The sequence below is a fragment of the Rhinolophus ferrumequinum genome, chromosome 8 (assembly GCF_004115265.2).
Source record: "Rhinolophus ferrumequinum isolate MPI-CBG mRhiFer1 chromosome 8, mRhiFer1_v1.p, whole genome shotgun sequence".
In the NCBI taxonomy this organism is placed as follows: Eukaryota; Metazoa; Chordata; class Mammalia; order Chiroptera; family Rhinolophidae; genus Rhinolophus; species Rhinolophus ferrumequinum.
Genome location: NC_046291.1, coordinates 343436 through 357016, shown reverse-complemented (window position 1 = coordinate 357016; position 13581 = coordinate 343436). Strand labels below are relative to the sequence as shown.

General features: G+C 46.2%; 1 protein-coding gene across 1 annotated transcript in view; it reads left to right on the top strand.

Annotated features, from left to right (window-relative positions):
- Positions 1–13581, top strand: part of FARP2 (FERM, ARH/RhoGEF and pleckstrin domain protein 2) — a 100989-nt gene that overhangs the window by 11747 nt on the left and 75661 nt on the right. The window contains exon 2 of the mRNA XM_033113003.1: positions 5729–5952. Within this exon, the coding sequence (XP_032968894.1) occupies positions 5755–5952 (198 nt within the window). The 5' untranslated portion in view covers positions 5729–5754. The remainder of the gene's footprint in view (positions 1–5728; positions 5953–13581) is intronic.

The window sequence follows — 13581 nt, the reverse complement described above, 5'->3', positions numbered from 1 at the left end:
GGGGCCCCAAGCCTCCCCCGGCAGCTCAGGGCCACTCACACCCACACCCACTCACACGGGGACAAGGTCGATTTCCCATTTAACCCAACACGACATCTCGGGGACGTGGGAGTCCCCAAGGAAACTCACGCAGACAGACATGGGGCCAAACTGCGACTCCACACAGACAGTGGCCCAGCCAGGAATTGATTTTTTCCTCATCAACGTTATAATTAAACGACGTTGAACGAAATGACATTAGTCCAGGACCTGCAGTGAGTGTTTTGGTTCTAAAAGAAGCAACCAAAAAGATTTCAAGGGAGTGGGGTTTGTTGCTCTAAAAGTTTTAGCCAGTTTCCTTTAGTGGGGACGATGGACTGTGTCTTGTCTGGGAACCAATGTGCTGATTTTCCAGCGGGAGGGGGAAGGCTTGGTGGCCAACTCCACAGTGGGCTGGAGTCCTGACTCTGTCACTTCTGAGCTATGTGTTCTGTGTTTTTTTAAAAAAGAATAGTTTTTAGAGCATTTTTTAGTTCAGAGCAAAGTTGAGTGAAGGTACAGTTTCCCCTGTGCTCCCGGCCCCCAGACATGCACTGCTCCCCTCATTGTAAACATTCCCCCCAGAGTGGGTTATTTGTTACAAACTTACACTGACATGTCATCACTCAAAGCTTTAGCAGACTTTTGAGCCAAATTTTTCCAACTTCAAGATGGAAATATGTCTCCAGGTGCCTTTTAAATGTTTATTACTGAGGGTGGATGCACAGGAGCTGAGTTTGTATAATTGTAGGTAGCAGCAATAAGGTCAGTGGTGGGATTGTATCCAGCCACCAGAAATGCTTCTAGGAGGGAAGACCATGTGGTAGGAAGAGGGGAAAATAAACCAGAGGTCTCTGGGTCTTTGCACTGCCTCTTCCCTCTAGACTTCTGGAAAGTTCTCTGGCAGCAGCAGAGACGTGAGCAGGGGCTGCATGCAACATTTGGGGCCCCAGGGCTGCAGAACACTTGGTGTGTCAGCCTTGCGGTGTTTGTCATGTTTGCTTATAAGCACACAAAACAGTAATTTCTGTTCGGTCGTAATTTGTGTAAAACAGATTCGGTGCATACAGTTTTCCTTTCGTTTTTTTCCCATTGTCAGTCTGTGGAAAGTGTTGGATAGATGAGCAGGTGCACGTTTCTACAGGAAGTATCCAGTTTGCTGCTTGTTCTAACACAGATTGGTAGACTTTGGGACCAAGGTTAACTGACATTCACAGCATGGGCATTGCGTATCAGTTTTCTATTAAGTTCCCTACTTCCCAAGCTTTGTTAAACTTAAGGCTGAGTAATTATTAAATGGGTACTTTATGCTACATTACTACCGTGTTTCCCCGAAAATAAGACCTAGCCAGACAATCCGCTCTAAGGCGTCTTTTGGAGCAAAAATTAATATAAGACCCAGTCTTATTTTACTATAATACAAGACCAGGTATAATATAATATAATGTAACATAATGTAATACCAGGTATAAGACCGGGTCTTACATTAATTTTTGCTCCAAAAGATGCATTAGAGCTGATTGTCCGGGTAGGTCTTATTTTCGGGATAACAGGGTATTGTGGGATAGCAAACAGGTTTCCTTTGGAATATCACAGCAAGGTACCTCATGGGGTCATTAACTCTTCAGTGAACTTGTCTTCCTCCGATGGCCTCCCGAAGGAACGAGAGAGTGTCTTGTGACCTGAGTCAGCTTCAGCCGTGTTGACGTTTACTGTGGGTTGGATGAGAATAGCCAGGATGTAAGTCTGCTGCTCAGAGGAGTTTCCTCTAGGCAGCCGTGTTTTCGTATTCCTTGAATAAGTAAGAAAAGTCCTTCATTTGTCTAATATGCCTTTAGTTCTTGTGACAGATGAAACAATGTTAAATTAAAAGTATGCTGTTTTGAATATATTTGTACTATAAAATCACCACCATGTGAATCAAATGTATGGCTTAATGAATTATAAAGTGTACACTGTCCTGGTCAAGCAGTAGAAGAACTGTGCCAGCCACACCAGAGACTCCTTTCCTGTCCCCTCTCCCAGTGACAGACCCCCTGTCACCAAGAGGGCCCAGTGCCCTAACTTTTCTCGTAATACCCTCCTTGCACATTCTCCTCGGGTTTTCTCACCCAGATGTACCCCTCTGGACACTGTGGGCTGGTCTTGCCATTTTCTTATTGTTAGAATTATGTATTTAGACATGACTTTCTTATAATGAGGAGAAGACAAACTGAAGACATTTTTTTCCCATCTAAAATTGAGAAAAAATATAAAAGAATTACATGAAGGAATAACTAAGAGAGGTGACTTCTAAAAGTACATTCTGATTGTATCTGTGTATTCAGAACTGTAGCTTTACTTAGAAGGAGAGGATCACTTTGGTGCCCGCAGGAAAACACCCCATAGCTTGTTTGAGAAGAACTTACACTTGGTGGCTCCGTGTGTGGTCATTTGAGCTGAGCTAGAACGTGAGCATCTGTTTGCACCCTGGAGACACCTTCAAGGTGGGCTCTCTCCCTTTTGGAATAACTGCTCAAGTTTGTGAGATTGCAATGCAAAGGCTCGTATTCATGTCCTCAGAACGTGGTATATCTCAGGTTTTATATCAGCGGCGTGGAAACTGATTCTCTGAGGTAGTGTTTGTGGGGAGTCTTTGTCCCTGGTTACTGTGCTCAGTGCAGTATTGCATTAGGAGACAGGCAGGCTGTGCTTTTACACCAGTGACATCAGCGAAGTGAAGACTCTGGGAACGTTCCGGTAAGAATTTATGAGGTGTGATAAAAAAAAAAACACAGTGAATGTTTGAAAATTTTTACAGTAAAATACATATTGCCATTAATCCCCCTCAAAATATTCCCCCTTGCTTCGAACATGCTTGTCCCGTCATTCTTCTCACTTTCTGAAGCAGTTCTCTGAAGAAGTCCTCTTTTGTGAGGGTCTTTAGTTGTGCTGTCGTGGCGGCCTCGATGTCCTGAATCATTCTGAATTTGGAGAAAAGGCAGAATTCATACAGTGGCAGGTCTAGTGAATAAGGTGGATGAGGACACATAGTAATGTTTTGTGTTTTTTTTTTTAAAGATTTTATTGGGGAAGGGGAACAGTTCTTTATTGGGGAACAGTGTGTACTTCCAGGACTTTTTTCCAAGTCAAGTTGTTGAACTTTCAATCCTAGTGTGGAGGGCGCAGCTCAGCTCCAGGTCCAGTTGCCGTTGCTAGTTGCAGGGGGCGCGGCCCACCATCCCTTGCGGGAGTTGAACCGGCAGCCTTGTGGTTGAGAGGACGCACTCCAACCAACCGAGCCATCCGGGAGCTCAGCAGCAGCTCAGCTCAAGGTGCCGTGTTCAATCTTAGTTGCAGGGTGCGGAGCCCACCATCCCTTGCGGGAGTCGAGGAAGCGAACTGGCAGCCTTGTGGTTGAGAGCCCACTGGCCCATGTGGGAATCAAACCGGCAGCCTTCGGAGTTGAGAGCATGGAGCTCCAACCACCTGAGCCACCAGGCCGGCCCCTGTAATGTTTTTATTTGACAGAAATTGCCATACCAGAAGGGATGTGTAACACGGAGCCTTTCCATTATGATCATAAAATACGGTGACTGCTGCTGCCGAGTGCCATCCAACGGAAAGGCAGGGATCTTCAATACAGGAAGTGGCAAGAGCGTCGAACCTTAGTAACAATGTGTGACAAGTTTCAACTTGTTTGGTGCAGTTAGTTGGGTGTGAGCTATGGTTGAAAGAAAGTGTGTTTTAAAGTGTGTGTAAATCATTCTCCATCATGACAACACTCCGTGTCACACATCAGTATGGCAATTTCTTTCAAATAAAAACATGACAGTGTGTCCTCTTCCACTTTATTCACCGGGTCTGGCTCCATGCGACTTCTGGCTCTTCCCCAAAGTCAAAATGATTCAGGACACCGAGGCAGTCACAACAGCGCAACTAAAGACACTCACGGAAGAGGACTTCCAGAGCTGCTTCAGAAAGTGGTAACAAGAAAGATGGGATAAGTGTGTTAAAATCCAGGGAAGAGTATTGTGAGGGGACAGTGAATGGCAGTGTGTTTTTTACTGTCATAAATGTGTTTTTATTTAAACACACCATATTGTTTGATCACACCTCGTAGTTCCTGCTCTCAGGGCATACAGCCTGCAGAAAGAATTCTGAATGATGGGTAACCACCAGCCTGAACCGAATGTGGTCCATTCATTTGTGCAGCAGTTGGGACGGCGATGGATTTGGCTGATGTCACACGGCCTCTTCACTTGCCACACTCCTCACAGTCCACTTCCCAGGGGTTTTGGCTTTCTCGTCTTCTTGCTTGTCTGGCGTGGAGATTCTCTCCCTCGTGGGTTGGGAAGGGCACCTTCGCTGTGTAGACTTGTAGTGTACAGCAGGAGTGCTTGGCAGCGGGTCATTGAGAAGCTTTTTGAACTTAATTCAAAATATAAAAAGCTCGTGAGTTTGATAACAAAATAAGCATGAAGAAGAGGAAAGGGTTAGAGGACTCCGAGCAGTTACGCTGGCACACGAGGGACTGGACCTGGAATTTAGTGAGATTAATTCTCTAAAACATTTACTGCGGACTGCTCGAAGACTTTTTGAAGATGATTAAGCGAAATCAGATAACTTGCAGCAGGTGCATTTTTTTCCTGATTCAACATCGGCATTTGTTTTGGCTATGCTATACTTTACTATTAAATATTTTTCTTTAAGTTGACTTTCAAACATATTTTTAAGAAGGAAATTTGCCAAAAATAGGAGGTAACTACATTAATAAATACAATTAAAAGCAAGCCATTATTACTAGATTCTCACTGATACTAAGTCTGTTCTTTCTTTGTTGAAAACAAAAAAGTGATTAGCCCTGTTCAGCATACTAGCTTAAAACCAGAGGCCTTTCCTGTGGCACAAGGAGGATTGAAAGAGGCACAGGTGCCACACTGGGCCAGCTACTTGGCGCTCTGGGACCCTCAGTGTCGGTATCTATTAAGTGGGCGGTAGGTGGTGATGATAAGATTCTGGTGAGGACAGCAGAAGGCGGTGCCTCCTGACACCAGGTGTGTGGTCCTCGTGACGCTCACCCCGGCTGTCATTCAGTGCTGTGTGTGAAATTACTTCCCGCATCACCGCTGGCACCCACTCCAGCCTGAGGCACAAGTTAGAAAAACCAAGGCCTGCAAAGCAGGCTGTCGTCAGCTACTTTTCTTGGCATTTTCCCCACCCTGTCAGCAGAGATAAGGGACCTGCCAAGCACTGCCTGGCACATGTTGGTGCTGTGCCATGTCGCAAGTGTTTACTTTTGCTGAAACGCACTGTCCGGCGCTTTCCGCGTGTGGTCAGCACAGTGGATACCACTGTGGATGGTGGGGGGCGATGTGCCAGGATGCCAGGCAGCCTGAGAGACGCAGGCCGTCGGTCGCCTCCTGCCCCTGCCGGGGGTGCCGCTGGCACTCGCTTACATGGTTTTGCAGGTTCAGTCCATTAAATTGCCGCCTGGCTCACAGGATTCCCTGGGAAGTATTGTTACTGAAGCGTTGCTTGTCATTATTTTATGTTTCGCTGATCCATACGAGTAGAAGGCAGACTTTTTTTCACTCTTTATCTTTATGTAATGTAAGACTCACAGAAGTTCAAAAATCATGTGGAGAATTCCTGTGGACATGATGATTTTTTTCAGTGTTTTAATATCTAAATAACTGGTAATGATTCTTTTGGTTTGCTTTCGTTTTAGCATATTCATCACTTCGCTGGTGAAGAATGGGGGAGATAGAAGGAACGTACAGAGTCCTGCAGACCCCCGGGAGCCGCTTGGGTGCACAGACCGCTGAGGGAGTGAGCACCCTCGAGCCTGGGCAGGCTCCCGCGGCAGCGGCAGGGCCCCCCGGCAGGATGCAGACACACCTGCATTTGAGAGTGAAGCTGCTGGACGACACCGTGGAAGTGTTTGCCATTGAGGTAAGAAGCACGATTTCGGGAGGCATACTGCCTTATGTTTTCTGAAAGTCAAGTCTTACGTCTCACATTCCATTTCGCTGGTTGGAATTTGCTTATTTGTGAAGTTGACCAAGAGTGACTTTGGTGACACAAAGTAAAATCCTTGGAAACATGAGTCTGAGTTTCTCCTTTGAGTTTGGAGAATGGTTTCTCCTGTCTTTCCTTTAAAATTCTGCCATCCTGTGATCTCTCCATTCTTGTCTTTTGAGAGGCTGGTTCTGTGCTGTACGGTGCAAACTGGAACCATGTGGCTTCTGCCCAAGTCTTCCTGGGTCATCCCTGGCTGCCTGGCTGAGGGCTGTCACTTAGCCTCACTACATGTCAGCTTCATTGTCTGAAATATGGGGGTGCTTGCAACCCCCTTCTCGGGGTGGCTGGGGTGAAGACTGAGAACTCACCGTGCAGAGAGCCTGGACATGGGGCGTGTGGCACGGCGTTCGCATAGAGCTTATTTTCTAGTTCAGAAGAATAACACTTTTATTTTGAAAATTCCCTAATATTAGTGCATTGATAATGTTGCCAAAACAGTTATACAGAGGGGCCAAAAAAATGTCTACACATTTTAAGAAAGGAAAAAAACTGTATTAAAATTGAAATAATATATACCAATAACAAAAGATGTATACAAGTTATGTGTATATCTTTTTTGGCACCCCCAGTATATGTATATGTATATATTTTAATAACAGGTTTTAGACCCGTGTAATACATTAGGAAACATTTTTTCTGATTTTCTAAATGACATCAGAATGAATATTCTTTTTAAAAGTTATTTATTTTCATATGTAATGCATAAATATATTCTCTTAAATATTTTCATATTGACTTAACAGTAATATCTTTAGAAACTTTTCATGCTCTTGACGTCACAAAATAAGGACAAGAGAATTAACTTAAACTTGAGAAGGAGGTTGATTTGCGCTCGGGTTTTTCTGTCAAGATGTCACGATGCTACACAGAAAATGAAAAGATCATCGAGCTGTGCGCCCCTGCAGGAAAGCTCCGCTAGGCTCCGGTGGTGCCTACTAGTTGCAGAACACGCTGCCTGAGAGGGCAAGTGAGGGTGGAGGGGGCACCGGGCCCGAGGGGCCAGCAGGGGCTGCTCTGAGGCAATCTTCTGCTCAGCTGGGGCACGGCAGCCTCTCGCTTGAATGTTTGATGACAGGTTGCTGGTGCCTAGATACAAGGGTCTGAACTCGGGACTCTGAATGCCTCTTGGAAGGTCTTATTTGAGGAGGAAATCAAGTTATCATTTCATCAGGGCAGTGGTAACTGAAACTGGTTGAACCTGTCTGTCCAACTTCCCATATCACTCCCATGTTGCAAGAGAAGGTGGTCTGAAACAGGCACCCTTTGAACCCTAGTGGTTGGCCGTTGGTTCTCTGACAGCATTGCCTGTCTCACCAAGGTACTCTTCAAGAATCGCTTGTAGGAAATAGGTTAAAGGTCTAGGGATTCATTGGGCTCCCAAATCTCTTCCAGCCAAGTGTTTGCAAGCATTTCCACCAAGTAGCCATCCTATGATAAATACATTCACTCTTGTTAAGGCTTATGACAGGTTCAGAATGTTTAAAAGATGGAAAGGATGGAAGGAAGACACAAACTGCATACAGTTTACTTTTAGAGCATCATTTTTTTGGTCCAGCTTAATGGTTTTTATCTACTAAAACTAGGCCCAAAAAAGAAAAAAGCACACATTTATTGTTGTCATAAATAGGATGTAATGCTTCTCTTGAGAAATTCACTTTAACGAGTATCTGGGTCATTTTATACTTAAGGAAATCAGAGCTGGCATTTTGTAAAGGTTTCAGAATATTTAGAGCTTGTAAAGATTTTCCTAAATTGGGATTGTTGTTTATATTTAGATCAAATATAACCATCATGTTTGTTATTTTAATATACCCGAAAAGTTCCCAGAAATTAAAGACTCAGATTGCTGTTGCGTATCCTCAGTTGGATAGGGTACTTTTTAAGTTGTGTTATCCACTGATGCATACCTTTTAAGAGGAGTTAAAATTCAAATTTAACTTAGTTGTAATTTGCTTCCAAGTACCCAACCCTCCGCAACGATCAGTTAGCGTTGCTAGGTTACAAGCCACTCCAAAACAACAAATATTTTAAACAAATAGTTTAAAACAACAAATATTTCCTATTTGCAGCGTGTCTGAGTTGGCTTGGAGGTTGTGCTCGGGGCTGGCCTTGGGCGGTTGGTGGTCTGGCATGGCCTTATGCACATGTCTGGGGCCTCACCTGGAATCTCCCCCCAGCCCCAGCTTGGCCTTGCTCACCCTGATGGAAGTGTTCTGGAGAGTGGAAACTCGTCCCTGAGGTCGAGGCTTGGAATTCCTGTATTGTAGCTTCCGCCACGTTTTACTGATGAAGCCAGCTGCCCGGCCCGCCCAGATTCAGGGGTGGAGAAGCAGAGCCACCTTGATGGGGCGTGCCCAGGAAGCGGTGGCCCTTTGCAGGCTGCCACAGCAGCTGTTGCCAGAGGATCAGGAATGCAGTCCTGGAACGAAGACTGTCTGTGAAGCTCCATTGTCTGGTGTCGGGGCTGGGCTGGTTTGCCACGTGATAGACACGCTTTGCTGGCCTGCCTTGAGCCAGCCGAGCGGCCTGCCCCTGGACGTGCTTCCTGCACGGCCCTCCAGAAGGGGCTGACCAGAGCAGGCAGGGTCGCCCTGCTCCTTTCTCCCCAGTGTCTCCCATGGGCCGCAGCTCCAAAGATCCTAAAGATCCAAGGTCAAGGCTGGTTACCTACCTGGGCCTCCCACCCCTCGTCCACTGGTCCTCTGTCTCCCCACTCCCACCCCCGCCCCCCACCTTTATATTTGAATGGACAGACACAGGTTGTGGTCAAGTGACATTTGCTGTTGGATCTGTGGGATGGTGCAGACTCGCAGTATGGAGCGTGGGCGTACAGAGTAGTGAGTTCCCTGGCTGTGTGGGTCTCTGGGTCCCAGTGAGGACCATCCCTGGCCCAGAGCTGGCCTGGGGTCTGCCCTCCTGGGAGGCACGTTCTGGGAGGTAAGGCTTCCCCTGATCCGCTGCTGTAACTTCAGTGCTTGGAGAGTGAGTGCCTTGCTCTGTAAATGTGTGTTGAATGAACGAAATCAAGTTAAATTGGATTCTTCAAAAAATATTGCTAAATATCACAAAGTGTAGTAAAATTTAATAAAGTACTGAATCAAATATGAAGTGATTTAAAAGTCAAAAAAAGTTAGCTTGGATCAACTCGCCTTATTTAAGACTGTTTTGAACTTTTTCCTCTATAGGATGTTTTCTGACCTCAGGGTTTCAAGTGTTTTTGCTTGTTCTGGGTTTTTTGGCCATCCACACCTATCTTATGTCTGTTATTTGCTTTATTTTTCACTTAAGTCTTTAGTAGTATCTGTAAACTTGCAGGGTTGATGAGCTGATAAAAACTTGGAAAACACTGGCTTCCATGCACAGACAGATGGTGGCTAAACACTGGCATTGTGTGGGATCATGTAGAATCCACCAGATCATATCAAAGGTTCATACTTATGGGACCTTTTTAACTTAGGGAAGAATTTGACATTTAGTTATTTTTGGAATGCTGATACTTTGCTTCAGTGAAAATATAGAGCAACTTGGCCTGAAGATGCCCTGTTGGGTCCTGTCTATCTTTCCATGCAGTCTGTGGTTACGTGTTTCGTGTTTATCTTCAACAAGTAAGACAGCCTTTGCCAGCTTCATTATATTTTCTTCAGAAAGGCGAGCTCTGCAAGACCCAGTTTTATTTATATCTCCCATCTCTCCATGTGTGCAAACGAACTTGGTTTTCTGTCAGTGTAGACCACTCCATGACGGCAGGTGTTTTTAGAGCTAAAACTGCTGGCAGAGAAGCTGGTGAAGCTGATTGGGCAAGCAGTACAGCCTTGACCACAAAATGACATTTTGGTCACCGGTGGACCACATATATGACAGTGGTCCCATAAGATTCAATGGAGCTGAAAGAGACATTCGCCTAGAGACGTCCTGGCTATCTTAACGTCACAGCACAACGCCTTCCTCACGTGTTTGATGTGACGCTGGTGTAAACACCTACTGTGCTGCCGGTCACGTAACAGTGTAAGAGACAGTTATGTAAAGTACGTAATACTTGATGATAAGAAATGACCATGTTCCTGGTTTGTATGTTTACTATACATACTTTTCATCGTTGTTTTAGAAGCGCACTCTTTCTACTTATAAAAAAACATTTGCTGTGGCACAGTGTGCTGTTAACGCCAGCAGCAGCCTCATACGTCCCGAGTTCACCGCGTCTCTCCGTTGCATCCTTTTCTCTTGTGCTGATTTAATGTCGTGTGGTTTTGTGCAGTCACGTGCTGTGCAGGCTGGTAGCCCAGGAGCCCAGATGTGTGGGAGGCTGGACCGCCTGGGTGTGGAGCTGCCTCTGTGGAGTTCGCACAAGGATAAACGCCCCTAATCCATCGTCAGCGGCGCATCACAGCATCGTTGTTCCAGCTTCCTTTCTAGATCTAGACACCGCGCTTGACCAGGTCTTGCTGCCGGTAGGTCAGGATGACTTGAAGCCAGAAGCTAGGGTCTCCTTTTTCTCGAACAATGTTTAGTAGTGTTGAAGGGTAAATGTAAGCTGAAAATTTTTAATAACTTTATTGAGATATAATTTACATACTGTACAATTCACCCGTTTACAATGTACAGTTCTAGGTTTTTTCAGTCTAGCCACAGATACGTGCGACCGTCACCACAGTCAATTTCGTCAGTCACGAAGAAGCCCCACACCCTGTAGCTGTCACCTCTCTGCCCCTCAGCTCTAAGCACAAAGTAACTACTTTGTCTGTAGTGTGACTGTCCTGGGCTTCATGCGAGTGCAATTCCATGTGGCCTTTTGTTTCGTGAGTGGCTTCTTTCACTGAGCGTGCTCTAGCAGTTCATCACGTTGTCGCCAGGGTCAGCACTCCCTTCCTTTTTATGGCCAAATGTTCCACTGTGTGGGCACACCCCATTTTGTTTCTCATTCGTCAGCTGATGAACGTTCCACCTTTGGCAGTTGTGATTGATGCTGCTATAAACATTCCTGTGCACGTTTTTGTCCCTTAGCCATCTAACTAGGAGTGGAATCGCTGGGTCCTGCGGTAACTGTGTTTACTGGTTTGAGGATCTGACAGACTCTTCTGCAAAGTGGCTGCACCATTTTACATTCCAGCAGCAATGTTGGGGGTTCCAGTTTCTCCACATCCTCGCCTGCACTTGTCTGGCTTTTTGATTCTAACCATCCTAGTGGGTATGAAGTGGTTATCTCATGGTTTGAGATGAAATTTTAAAAGTTATTTTTAATGGCTAAAAAGGAAGGTTTTGAGCCAAAAATAGGAGAATTTATACCGTTAAAAAGTGGACTTTGGGGTGGCTCCTTGGATAGGTTGTCAGTAACAGTAAAGTTAATTAAGCCTTGCTGGACCCAGTTACCACCTACGGGAACGACGTTTCTACCTCCCAGGGCTGCGAGGACCATGGAGAAAGCTCAGCTGAGGGCGGGCCACAGTGAACCTGGCAAGGAGCAGAAGCTTACTGGTACTATTTTTAGAAACATTTAAAAGTCTCATTTAGAGTTGTCATATAAATTCAGAGAATTAGGAACTTTCATTCACACTGTACTTAAATATCCATCTCATTGGTCAGCAGTAGCTACAGTGTCTGGGATCACCCTCCTCTGTGTCACTCATTTGCTGCAAGAAACGTGCTCGCCAGGGTTTTGTATGGCAGTGAAGTGATGCTCTTTGCACTGCTTCGTGCTGGCTGCACAGGACGTTGAATCCTTCTCGTGCGGACGTCACTTGCTGTGCTGGTGCCGAGAAAGGGGGAGAAATCTGTGCAGCCAATTGAGGGTGGAGCCGTTTATGTTTGACATTTATTGATGGGGTTTTAAGCTACCCGAAGGTCAGTTAGTGGCCAGTTTTTTTGATCTAGTAAAATCTTGATTTGTTTTCAGTTGACTGAGTGAATTCTGTGGTTTTGAAAATAGAAATCTGGCCTGAGTTCTAGAAAGTCTTTTTTCTGAGCCATAAAAGAAACCATCTGGAAGCCATGTGTCCGCCTGCCTTGTCCTGTGTGCAAAGTCATGGCGTACAGATGCTTCCAGCTCCAAGCCGTGTTCCCGGTGTGCTGTCCAAACTGTCCCTGGGTGCCGTGCAGGGAGAGGCGGGGCTGGGACTGAGAGTCCTCCTATGAGGCCTCCTCTACCTCAGGACAAGAGATCCCAACAGCCTCTCCTTTCCTAACTCAGGTTTAGGAAGTAATGCGAGTCATAGCTTTTCTCTCATCTGGAAGTTGGTATTGTGGAAAACGTGCTATTTGGTGATTAAAAGAACTTCCGGGACGTAGTTTGGGTGTGTGTGCCCTGTGCCTTTGCTGGCAAGTGGGGACCGAGTGTTTTCTTCATTGTTGTTAGTCTGTTTGCTCACGTTCCCCTTTTCCTTAAAATATTTCACAATTTTAGAGTGGGCTTCTTTTCTTTTTTTAAGAATTGCAAAAGCTTTTGCTTAAATATGTGACAAGTAGGAGGATGGATTCTCAGTCGTGAAGTTCCGTGCTAGAAGACTTTAGGTTGCTATTCCAGTAAAAACTTAATGTTTTCTTTCTGGCCAGGAAAAAATAGTCAAAATTCCAGAAAGTATCACGGCCAGATGTTTGTCATTGCTCCCACATGAACATCCTAAATATGGCACATACACTGCCTTAGAACTTATTTTGGTCTGATCTCAGAAGAAGAAGTTAGTAATTCGGCCTCTGAAATTTGGGGATAATATAGGCTTTACACAAAAGTTCTTACGTGTTTCTAGTGTACTCAGCCATTATGTGACTCTGCCCCAGCTTCTGAAACCGATGATTTTGTCTCGGAAGGTTGATCGGAACGTGGCGGGCTGGTACCAGGCAGACATGTGGACGTTTTTATTCTTAGCTACCCAGCTGCAGGATGGAAGCTCCTAGGCCAGCGCCTTTCAACCCCGCCCCCGCCCCCCACATACACATACACACACACACACACACACACACACGCCCGCAAGGTTGGTGTGCACACGGTGTTAGATAACACAGTGGTGGTAGCACGGGGAAAAGAATAGAAACGGTATCCAGTAAGAATGCCATCACCACAGCCATGTGGTGGCGAGTGACGTTCGTTTCCAGTCTCAGAGAGGGTCATGGAGCTGAAACTTGCCAGTTGGTTATCTTAACTGGGTCCAGCACAGGCCCCGTTTAGCAGCTGGGGTCCAGTGAGCTCAGCCTTCACGGCACTTATGCAGTGGGAGCGCCACGACAGACAAGGGGAACAAACGTGCTGAGCCCTTCGCGCTCCGGAGAGATCCGTGGGGCTGCACACAGAGGGTAGGCGGCAGTGGGGGCCGGCCTCCGGTGGTGGGAGCAGCGGGCCCAGGGCCCGGGGACAGACACAGAAATGTGCCAGGGCCTAAGGACTCTGCATCTGAGCCCAGCCAGGGCTGGATGCACGATGAGGGAGGAACAGGGAGGTGGCCACAGTCAGCTCCGTTCAGGTGGTGTCTGCAAGCTGCAGCCTGCAGGGCGGGCCGGTAGGACAGGGGG